The sequence below is a fragment of the Bufo bufo genome, chromosome 1 (genome assembly GCF_905171765.1).
Source record: "Bufo bufo chromosome 1, aBufBuf1.1, whole genome shotgun sequence".
In the NCBI taxonomy this organism is placed as follows: Eukaryota; Metazoa; Chordata; class Amphibia; order Anura; family Bufonidae; genus Bufo; species Bufo bufo.
Genome location: NC_053389.1, coordinates 57,917,410 through 57,929,952, shown reverse-complemented (window position 1 = coordinate 57,929,952; position 12,543 = coordinate 57,917,410). Strand labels below are relative to the sequence as shown.

The 12,543-nt window shown below is 42.1% G+C and overlaps 1 protein-coding gene across 1 annotated transcript in view; it reads left to right on the top strand.

Moving 5' to 3' along the window:
- The window catches only part of LOC120988090 (NXPE family member 1-like), a 75,756-nt gene that overhangs the window by 47,243 nt on the left and 15,970 nt on the right, over positions 1 to 12,543 (top strand). Inside the window, exons 2-3 of the mRNA XM_040415927.1 lie at positions 700 to 784; positions 6,417 to 6,615. Of these exons, the coding sequence (XP_040271861.1) occupies positions 700 to 784; positions 6,417 to 6,615 (284 nt within the window). The remainder of the gene's footprint in view (positions 1 to 699; positions 785 to 6,416; positions 6,616 to 12,543) is intronic.

Below are 12,543 nucleotides of genomic sequence, written 5' to 3'. Positions count from 1 at the left end.
GGCTCATTTATGAGCTCCTGCTGTCCCCGACCACCTACTGCAGTCTGTCAATCAGTGGCAGGTGGACGGAAGGAACGGGGCCTCGTGAATAAGTTGGACTCTTTTCTGACATTGTGTGACTCTTCTCCGACATGAACAGCAAGTTTTGCATAGCCTCCAAACATTAGCCAATAAGTGACAGACTGCTGCGATCAATGTGTTTGCCGCTTCTTTATGATGTCCTTAGTGAGGGCAGCATTTTCCTTGCAAATCTGTCACCACATACGTCATTATGAATCCAACTTACATGCGAGATGTGACCTCGTCAGTACTTTGTAATGGTCTTTGTCCTATGTCAATATGTGACCTCATTGTGTAGAAATCAGCATTTTTCTTTTGTGCTAATTAGCCCCTGGGTGCAACGAAGTCAATGTCGTTGCACCTTGCTGCACCCGAGACTCCACTCAAGTCCCTCCTGTACCCCCACCACTTTGACTGATAGGGCATAGCAGTGAAGACGTACTCATGTGTGGCCCTGAAGTCTTGCGGCAGTGCGTTCGGTGCATGTACCTGTACAGTACATGCACTTCAGGGCAGGGCCTGAGTATGCCTTCACTGCCTTGCACTGTCAGTAATTATGTATCTGGTGACAGATTCCCTTAAATTTCCTTCTAACTACTGGGAAAATAAAATCATAATTTCTTTTTCGTTTATTTCAAGGTCCAATATCAGAGTTGGAATTCCAAGAGATTTTCATCAAATTTATGTATCAAGCTGCAACAATGGTAAGGACAATTCCAACCAACAACAAGGCTGGGTTCACACTGGCACTACCAGCATCCCTTGTTCTGCTGCGCTACAGGAGCAACTAAAATAACCAAAGTGCAGGATTTGGCACCATTATGATTGTGCCTGTGCATGCAGGACTTTTTTTTGGTATTTTTAACGGAATTTTAAGATAACCTCGATGGTGGGAAGTCTGCTAACTTCATCTCCACTCCGAATGTCCACGGCTGTCAGCTTTCCAGCCTTCAGCACCTAGTGGTCACTGGTTTCAGCTGTTGGTGGCACTATTCATAGTACTGTCTCTGTAGCAACCTTCATGCCTCATTGCTCAGCTACTGTATCTCCAGTAGTCTTATAAAGTTGCATGTGCATTGAGCAGGACCGGGGTATGCACTCTGACGCCAAATTATGCAATGGCTGGGTCAGGTGTAGGTGATAGTCTATAGTTTTGTTTGTGACGCCAATTGCAGCGTGTGCAGGGTACAATCACAGGGCCCTCCAAGGTATTATAACTCACGCCCCAGGTTAGGAATGCCAGAGTGGGGATATGTCTCTGTATGGTGGTAATAATGGTGTCAACGGTGTCTCCTACCTGGGTACGGCTGGACTCCTGGATCCTTGCTCACTTGCAATAAATTGAGTGTAGTGCTAGTAGGAATAATAGAGGAATTTGCAGCAGAAATTGAGATCCAGACCTTGGGTGAAGTTCAAACTTGTCTTTACTGATTGCAACTTTCATCAAAGCAAGATACAGCTTTAGTCTTATGTCCCAGCAGGTATTGGCAATGGTTGGCAGGAATTTATCTTCTGCTCTATCAACCTGGAGCTTGCAGGAAAGGACATCTGCTTGTAGCTCTATACTGTGGCAGGAATTTGGCTTGTGCACTCTCTATCTCTTCTGCTGTATGGGGACTGACTAGCTGAGGAGGAATATGGCTTCTCCTGGGTCTCTGGACTTTACTCACAGTTAACTTCTCAGGGTATGCTTTCTTCCTGGAACTGGAGTCTGTCTGCTTGCTTCTTCCAGCTGAGGCTGCAGGGCTCAGGCTGGGGATTTGATCTATGTCTCAGCCGAGACAAGATCCTGGTTTTCTTCTCTATCTCTGGGAGCTCCTAACATGCACACCCTACTCATAGAAGGTGGTGGGCTACACTACTTCTAACTTCCTTCTCTCCGCATGCTGCAGGATGTGGGCACAGCCCACATCTGCTCACAGAGGGGGGAGCTAAGCCGGAATGAACTATTCCAGCTTAGATAAACTAAACTGAACCTAACTCCTTGCGAGCACATTGCTGCCACCTGCTGGTGAACATAAAAATTACAGCAATATACATTTAATAAGGTTTTATGCACATTTGTGAGGATATAATTTAAAATTACATCAGATGACAATGTTAATACTCTTAGGAGATTGTAGCGGGGTAAAAGAGTTTAGTAACACAACTCTGGGGTGTTACACATGGACCAGTAGCATGCATACAGTGAGGAAGAGAAGTATTTGAACACCCTGCGACTTTGCAAGTTCTCCCACTCATGGAGGGGTCTGAAATTCCCATTGTAGGTGCATTCCCACTCTGAGAGACAGAATAAAAAAATTAAAAAAATAAGGAAATCACATTGTATGATTTTTAAAGAATTTATTTGTCTTGCACTGCTGAACATAAGTATTTGAACACCTGTGAAAATCAGTGTTAATATTTGGTACAGAAGCCTTTGTTTGCAATTACAGAGGTCAAATGTCTCCTGTAGTTCTTGACCAGGTTTGCACACTGCAACAGGGATTTTGGCCCACTCCTCCACACAGATCTCCTCTACATCTGTCAGGTTTCGGGGCTGTCGCTGAGCAACACGGAGTTTCAGCTCCTTCCAAAGATGTTCTATTTGATTTAGGTCTGGAGACTGGCTGGGCCACTCCAGAACCTTGATATGCTTCTTACGGAGCCACTCCTTGGTTATCCTGGCTGTGTGCTTCGGGTCATTGTCATGTTGGAAGACCCAGCCACGACCCATCTTCAATGCTCTGACTGAGGGAAGGAGGTTGTTGCTCAAAATCTCACAATAAATGGCCCCATTCATCCTCTCCTTAATACAGTGCAGTCGTCCTGTCCCCTTCACAGAAAAGCACCCCCAAAGCATGATGTTACCACCCCCATGCTTCACAGTAGGGATGGTGTTCTTGGGATGCAACTCATCCTTCTTTTTCCTCCAAACACGACGAGTAAAGTTTAGACCAAAAAGTTCTCCTTTGGTCTCATCTGACCACATAACTTTCTCCCATGCCTCCTCTGGATCATCCAGATGGTCATTGGCAAACTTCAGACGGGCCTGGACATGTGATGACTTGAGCAGGGGAACCTTCGATGCAATGCATGATTTGAAACCATGACGGCATAGTGTTCTACCGACAGTGACCTTTGAAACTGTGGTTCCAGCTCTCTTCATGTCATTGACCAGCTCCTCCCTTGTAGTTCTGGGCTGATTCCTCACCTTTCTTATCATCAGTGATACCCCACGAGGTGAGATCTTGCATGGAGCCCCAGTCCGAGGGAGACTGACAGTTGTCTTTAGCCTCTTCCATTTTCTAACAATTGCTCCAATAGTTGATCTATTTCCACCATGCTGATTGGCAATTGCCCTGTAGCCCTTTCCAGCCTTGTGGAGGTCCACAATTTTGTCTCTGGTGTCTTTTGACAGCTCTTTGGTCTTGCCCATGGTAGTAGTTGGCGTCTGACTGACTGTGGGGTGGACAGGTGTCTTTAAAGAGCTCAGACAGGTGCTACTAAGGGTACTTTCACACTAGCGTTTTTCTTTTCCGGCATAGAGTTCCGTCCTAGGGGCTTTATACCGGAAAAGAACTGATCAGTTTTATCCTAATACATTCTGAATGGAGAGCAATCCGTTCAGGATACATCAGGATGTCTTCAGTTAAGTCTTTTTGACTTTTCAGGACGGAGATAATACCGCAGAATGCTGCTGTTTTATCTCCGGACAAAAAAACTGAACACTTGCCTGAATGCCGGATCCGGCATTTTTGTTTTCCATAGGAATGTATAAGTGCCAGATCCGACATTCAAATTGCCGCATTGACGGATCCGGTATTCCGGTCTGTGCATGCGCAGACCTTTAAAAATTTGAAAAAATAAATACCAGATCCGTTTTGCCGGATGACACCGGAAAAACGGATCCGGTATTGCAATGCATTTTTCTGACTGATCAGGCATTTTTCAGACTGATCAGGATCCTGATAAGTCTGAAAAATGTGATCAGTCAGAAAAAATTACATGCGTTTGCATACAGTTTGCCTGATCAGGCAGGCAGTTCAGGCAACGGAACTGCCTGCTGGACTCAAACAACGGAAGTGTGAAAGTACCCTAAAGGTACTTTCACACTAGCGTTTTTCTTTTCCGGCATTGAGTTCTGTCCTAGGGGCTCTATACCAGAAAATTACTGATCAGTTTTATCCCAATGCATTCTAAATGGAGAGCAATCCGTTCAGGATGCATCAGGACGTCTTCAGTTCAGTATTTTTGACTGTTCAGGACGAAGATAATGCTGCAGCATGCTACGGTTTTATCTCCGGCCAAAAATCCAGAACACTTGCCTGAATGCCGGATCCATTTTTCCGGATGACAGCGGAAAGACGGATCTGGCATTTCAATGCATTTGTAAGACGGATCAGGATCCTGATCAGTCTTACAAATGACATCAGTTGGCATACATTTTGACAGAACTGCCTGCCAGATTCCTCTGCCGCAAGTGTGAAAGTACCCTAAGTTAGATTAATGAGTGGAGTAGAGGTGGACTTTTTAAAGGCACAGTAACAGGTCTTTGAGAGCCAGAATTCTTGCTGTTTCTCAGGTGTTCAAATACTTATGTTCAGCAGTGCAAGACAAATACATTCTTTAAAAATCATACAATGTGATTTCCTGCATTTTTTTAATTTTTATTCTGTCTCTCAGAGTGGGAATGCACCTACAATGTGAATTTCAGACCCCTCCATGATTTCTAAGTGGGAGAACTTGCAAAATCGCAGGGTGTTCAAATACTCCTGTTATTCATTGTATTAGAGACCCTAATGCTGAACGTAGAATGTGAAGTGTTCAGGTGCCAATGGCCACCTTACTAGTCATGTGGACTGTACAGAGCTGCAGAGCATGCTTTATTTTGTTCTGTTCTAGTTTAGGACAAGCTGTCATCTTGTAGTCTGTCGTCCCCTCTAGGAATATCTATAGTGCCTTTATTTCATGTTTTTATTGCAGGGATAAGAAGCAGACCATGAAAATATATGCTGATATGTATGATTTGACCCTGTGCACTCAAATTGCATGATGTGCCTGTTGCTGTATATGAATGATGCTATGCATGTGTTTTGCCTATCCATTGGATGATGGTGGTTGGCGATGCATAGTTGCCAACAGTCCCAAATTTGCTGGGACTATCCCTAATTTTCAGAGATAAAATCCTGGCAAATCTGGGTTGTCTTGGGCCAGAAATGGTGAGCGTTTATGTAAGCCCTGCCCAGAAATGGTTGTTCCTGTGTAGTATGAGGCATTCCTGGGTCAGGCCTAAATGGTCCAAATCTACCGACAAGAATAAGTATGGCAATGTTGTAAGAAGGTGGAATGTGTACTGCAGTAGGACCTTTGGTGACTTGACCTTGTTGTGCATTAAGACAGTAAGACATTAGAGAGAGTAGAAGAGGGGTTCCTAACAGGGGAGCCAATATGACGATGTTTGAGGCTGCTAGAGTAATTTGACATCATGGGGAGGATCCAGGTGATTGATAAAAGTGCCAGTTCTTATTGCGTTCCTATGTCCATATTCAAGAAGTAACATGAAGGCTAATGAGAGTTTCCAGTATCATCCTGATGGAGGGTTTGCTGGTGCCAGAGTCGCTGCCTCTGCAATGTGCACCTTCCCCTCAAGAGAAACAGCCAGCTCCGTCCAGAGGCTGTGGAGATAATAAAAGCTGCAGTTGCTATAGCTGTGGAGCACCACGAGGAAGTAGTGTCTCCAAAGGCAGGTGTAGAGACTAGGAAGGGAGCTCTAGTAGTGTAAATAATGGACTTTGTAACAGAGAACCTCCAGTGTATGGCCACCAACAACTTCCTCACGTGTGTGCCATCATTATTTGAGAGACTGCAACCATTAAGTATGTGTGCCTTATCTAGTCAGCGACTGTAACCAACAAGCTTTATAAAACACTTAGATGTGACCCTGAGGACCATGTAAGGTTCAGTTGCATTTCATTCGCTGTCTCTGGCAGTTATTCAGTGTGAGTGTCAACGTTCCAGCAAGGGTATGATTCCTGGTTCTGAGTAACACACTGCTTCTTCTCACTCAGGTCCCTTAGAAGGTGATTGTTCTTACCAGAATACCCCAGTGCCAAATACATTACCAAATTATCAAAGAATAATGTGGTTACCTGTAAAGCAGTGTTGCACTTTTAGAGATCTGTGGCATTTTTTATTAGTTTTTTTTCATGCAGTTTTGGAAGCCAAATAAAAAAATAAGTTAAAAAAATCCATGTACCATCTCTCCATGTCTTTGGCTTCGAAAACACACAAAAAAAAATGCATGAAAGCGGCATGTATGAAATCATGTATTCTGAACTGGTGACTTTATTTTAACAGGCAATACTTTCGTTTATGAAACATGCAAAACTGGAATGAAGCTGGAATATCCCAGTGGATATGCTATGAAGAATGTGTGGTACCCAAAGGGATGCAGTGTGCTGCCCTATGAAAGTCTGGAAGAACTGGACACGTGTCTGCAGGGGAAGTTTATTCACATGTTTGGAGACTCAACTGTAAAGCAATGGTTTCACTACATTGAGAGCATAAGAAAAAGTAAGTTTTGCTTATAACAAAAGAGTAAAAATTGAATTCTAGATATCAGAGACTTACGCAGTGGCGTAGCTAGAAATGACTGGGCCCCACAGCAAATTTTTGCAACCCCTTCCTTTGAAATGTATAAAGTAAAAACAGGCACTCACCATCTGATCTAGATAATACAATATCGTATTTAATAAGTAGTAATATTTGATAGGTAATATAAAATATTATAATATATATAAAATATAAAACATGAGCCCCTAGCTAATTACATTTGTTGATAGTTGCTGTTATATATACAAGTATTGGAGGATATAAGTATATAGTAGGGTGGTGGGTATACCTATTCCCTAGTGTAGATACAACTGCTGGATATACTTAATAAGGTGATTTGGTGAATGACAAGAGTTGATTCTTATAGAATTATAAATAAATATAAAGATATAAATATATAAATATAAAACATTAGTACAAAATGTGCAAAATGTGCTCAAAAAATAGTCCCAAAAAGGAGACGTGTAGGCAATATCAAAAAGTTATCAGTGGCGCTTGTTATATTTGCAATCAAAACTGTAATTTTCCAGACGTGAGTTAGTTATTATATCGTAAAACTGGAGTCTCCCTGGAGACTGGGTGATATTAGTGGGGCTGGCGTCTGGGGCGTCCCCCTGATGCACAGCCTCTAACCTCACCGTCCGTTCGGTGGTCAGCGGATTTAGCTCCTCTGTCTGTGGATAAGCCGTGTCGCAACCTCCAAGATGCCCGGTACGTTGCAGACTCCGGACTGTGTAATGCGCGGACCTCGGCGTCCCACGTGATCCGGCCAATAAGCGTTATCATGTGATATTACACGTGATACTGATAAAGTCAGGTGGTGACGTTTCATTGATTCTGTAGGATCTTTCAAGGGCTCAGTCCTTTTGATAAGAATCCACAATACAATAGATAATGTCTTTGGATATCTTGTATAAAATTTAAAGTTTTAGGTGGGTAGTTCTCTATTCCGAAACAGCCAGACGCGTTTCGAGGTAACAACCTCTTCCTCAGTGGCTTCGGTGTATAATGAAACTACCACCTTCTTTTATAGTGTTTGGCCTTAAAAACCCACCTAAAACATGAAATGGATTTAGAATGTTCATCCAATCCTATCCAACCATAAAATTTACTTTCTCAAATTTAGATAAGTGGAAACCTTTGCCATCTTTGCCATCAAGGGAGTATGTTGTCATAGAGGATGATGAGTGAGTAGATTGGAACAAAAACGCACGTTTATATTGCACATTTTGTACTAATGTTTTATATTTATATATTTATATCTTTATATTTATTTATAATTCTATAAGAATCAACTCTTGTCATTCACCAAATCACCTTATTAAGTATATCCAGCAGTTGTATCTACACTAGGGAATAGGTATACCCACCACCCTACTATATACTTATATCCTCCAATACTTGTATATATAACAGCAACTATCAACAAATGTAATTAGCTAGGGGCTCATGTTTTATATTTTATATATATTATAATATTTAATATTATCTAGATCAATATTATCTAGATCAGATGGTGAGTGCCTGTTTTTGCTTTATACATTTCAATACTATTTTTAGGATGATAGGGTGAATCATCTAAAAACAGGGCATCTTGACCACAGACAGGGCATCTTGACCACAGACCGGGTACAGGTGAGCCACAATATACTTGTTATAACCCCTTGCTTTCACTGTATATAATTTCATTGTGTAATACTGTTGAGGGGGCCCTGACAAAATCCTCCTCCTGGATGGGCCCCCTTCTGGGTCAGGGCCCCAAAGCAGCCGCTTCCCCTGCTTCCCATATAGCTATGCGCCTGGACTTAAGGTAGATGGAGTTTCCAGTAAGGGCTCATGCACACGACTATGGTTCCCCCCCCCCCCGCATCCAATCTGCATTTTTTACGGCTTGGATGCGGACCCCTTCACTTCAATAGGGCCACAAAAGCATATCGTGTGCTGTCCGCATCAGTATGTCCGTTCCGTGGCACCCGCAAAAAAATAAAAAATTTAACCTGTGGCAGGCGCAGCACTATGAAGTGCCTTTTGCGCTGTGGCATTAGAAGAATTTTGATATCTCTGACTTTTAGTCTAACCAGACTATCTATTACTCTGTAATTCCTCTAGCGCCGTTCTATGGAAACAGTAGGTTTAAAGAGCACACCAAATGCTTCAAATAACTTCTTTATTAACTTCAACTTTTCTTCATATATAACACTGCCGCCTCCGCAGCAGATACAGTTGTGTTCAAAATTATTCAACCCCCAATGCTGTAAAGGGTTTTAGGGAATTTAGTGTACAGTCGTGGCCAAAAGTTTTGAGAATTAGATAAATATTGGAAATTGGAAAAGTTGCTGCTTAAGTTTTTATAATAGCAATTTGCATATACTCCAGAATGTTATGAAGAGTGATCAGATGAATTGCATAGTCCTTCTTTGCCATTAAATTAACTTAATCCCAAAAAAACCTTTCCACTGCATTTCATTGCTGTCATTAAAGGACCTGCTGAGATCATTTCGAGTAATCGTCTTGTTAACTCAGGTGAGAATGTTGATGAGCACAAGGGTGGAGATCATTATGTCAGGCTGATTGGGTTAAAATGGCAGACTTGACATGTGAAAAATGGAGGGTGATGCTTGAAATCATTGTTCTTCCATTGTTAACCATTTTGACCTGCAAAGAAACGCGTGCAGCCATCATTGCGTTGCATAAAAATGGCTTCACAGGCAAGGATATTGTGGCTACTAAGATTGCACCTCAATCAACAATTTATAGGATCATCAAGAACTTCAAGGAAAGAGGTTCAATTCTTGTTAAGAAGAGTTCAGGGCGTCCAAGAAAGTCCAGCAAGCGCCAGGATCGTCTCCTAAAGAGGATTCAGCTGCGGGATCGGAGTGCCACCAGTGCAGAGCTTGCTCAGGAATGGCAGCAGGCAGGTGTGAGCGCATCTGCACGCACAGTGAGGCAAAAACTTTTGGAAGATGGCCTGGTGTCAAGAAGGGCAGCAAAGAAGCCACTTCTCTCCAAAAAAAACATCAGGGACATATTGATCTTCTGCAGAAAGTATGGTGAATGGACTGCTGAGGACTGGGGCAAAGTCATATTCTCAGATGAAGCCTCTTTCCGATTGTTTGGGGCATCTGGAAAAAGGCTTGTCCGGAGAAGAAAAGGTGAGCGCTACCATCAGTCCTGTGTCATGCCAACAGTAAAGCATCCTGAGACCATTCATGTGTGGGGTTGCTTCTCATCCAAGGGAGTGGGCTCACTCACAATTTTGCCCAAAAACACAGCCATGAATAAAGAATGGTACCAAAACACCCTCCAACAGCAACTTCTTCCAACAATCCAACAACAGTTTGGTGAAGAACAATGCATTTTCCAGCACGATGGAGCACCGTGCCATAAGGCAAAAGTGATAACTAAGTGGCTCGGGGACCAAAACGTTGACATTTTGGGTCCATGGCCTGGAAACTCCCCAGATCTTAATCCCATTGAGAACTTGTGGTCAATCCTCAAGAGGCGGGTGGACAAACAAAAACCCACTAATTCTGACAAACTCCAAGAAGTGATTATGAAAGAATGGGTTGCTATCAGTCAGGAATTGGCCCAGAAGTTGATTGAGAGCATGCCCAGTCGAATTGCAGAGGTCCTGAAAAAGAAGGGCCAACACTGCAAATACTGACTCTTTGCATAAATGTCATGTAATTGTCGATAAAAGCCTTTGAAACGTATGAAGTGCGTGTAATTATATTTCACTACATCACAGAAACAACTGAAACAAAGATCTAAAAGCAGTTTAGCAGCAAACTTTGTGAAAACTAATATTTGTGTCATTCTCAAAACTTTTGGCCACGACTGTACATTTGTAATTGTGTTCAGAATGAAATCTTACAAGGACTTTTTAAAGAACCAAATGCAACTAAAATGACATCAATTGTTTTTGTAATACAGTATTAAATGTTTTTTTTGTGATTTCTTCATTGACACAATTATTCAACCCCTTAAAGACTACCACTCTTAAGAACAGAGGTTCATTCAAGTGTTTTCGATCAGGTATTGAAAACACCTATGGATGTCAAGGAGCAGCAATCAAGCATAATAAGCACCAATTAGGCAGATTTAAAAGGACTGTGATACTCAGCTCCTTCTAGACATTTACTGGTGTGTTTACAAACATGGTGAAGTCAAGAGAATGGTCCAGGAAGACAAGAGAAGAGGTGATTTCTCTTCACAGGAAGGGCAATGGCTATAAGAAGATTGCAAAGATGTTAAACATACCAAGAGACACCATAGGAAGCATCATTTGCAAATTCAAGGCAAAGGGCACTGTTGAAACGCTACCTGGTCGTGGCAGAAAGAAGATGCTGACTTCGACTGCTGTGCGCTACCTGAAGCGCAAAGTGGAGAAAAGTCCCCGTGTGACTGCTGAGGAACTGAAAAAAGATTTGTCAGATGTGGGTACTGAAGTTTCAGCTCAGACAATAAGGCGCACACTGCGTAATGAAGGCCTCCATGCCAGAACTCCCAGGCGCACCCCCTTGCTGTCTACAAAGAATAAGAAGAGTCGACTGCAGTATGCCAAAAGTCATGTGGACAAACCACAAAAGTTTTGGGATAGTGTTCTGTGGACTGATGAAACAAAATTAGAACTGTTTGGGCCCATGGATCAACGCTATGTTTGGAGGAGGAAGAACAAGGCCTATGAAGAAAAGAACACCTTGCCTACTGTGAAGCATGGCGGGGGGTCAATCATGCTTTGGGGCTGTTTTGCTTCTACAGGTAAAGGGAAGCTTCAGCGTGTGCAAGGTACCATGAATTCTCTTCAGTACCAGGAGATATTGGATAAAAATGTGATGCAGTCCGTCACAAACCTGAGGCTTGGGAGACGTTGGACGTTTCAACAGGACAATGATCCCAAGCATACCTCCAAGTCCACTAGAGCATGGTTGCAGATTAAAGGCTGGAACATTTTGAAGTGGCCATCGCAGTCACCAGACTTAAATCCGATTGAGAACCTCTGGTGGGACCTAAAGAAAGCAGTTGCAGCGCGCAAGCCTAAGAATGTGACTGAACTGGAGGCTTTTGCCCATGAAGAATGGGCGAAGATACCCGTAGATCGCTGCAAGACACTTGTGTCAAGCTATGCTTCACGTTTAAAAGCTGTTATAACTGGAAAAGGATGTTGTACTAAGTACTAAGATTGAATGTCACTTGGGGGTTGAATAAAACTGATAATGATGTGAGCACAGAAAAGACATTTGTGGTTATTTCATTATAAATGTTATGTTATATTTGTCTGACTTACAAGTGCCTCTTTGATTTAATTGTAAACAAGATGACTGAAATGATCAAAATCAATGTCAAACTGGCCAAAACACTCAATTTCAGTGGGGGTTGAATAATTTTGAACACAACTGTAGTCCATGTACAAAACATGTGTTGAAAAGATATCACAAAATGGCGGTATGCATAAGATGGTGGTTCAAATGTTCAATATTGTCATTCAACATAAAATGGTGGATATATTTCTCTCTTAAGTATTTGTACTCTCACTTTAAGTTATTTAAGCACTTTATGATCTCTTTATGAGAGGTATATCTGAGGTCTAACAGTTCTACTGGCTAAACTGGGTTTGCAGTTTGCAGTAACTATTTGCAGATTGGTTGAGTATGATCTGGTATGGTTGTATGCAATTTGGATTGCAATATGGAATTTTAATTTGGATTGTGAACTTTGTAGTTTGCAATTGTATGGTGGCAACTGAATTTGCAATTGGTGGAACTGTAAGTAAACACATATATATCTAATTCAGTATACAGTTCTAAACACAATACTAACAATATGAACATTATATAACTGTTTTAAATACCTATATTGGCCTCTTGTTCCCATAAAACTCAGCTCTCA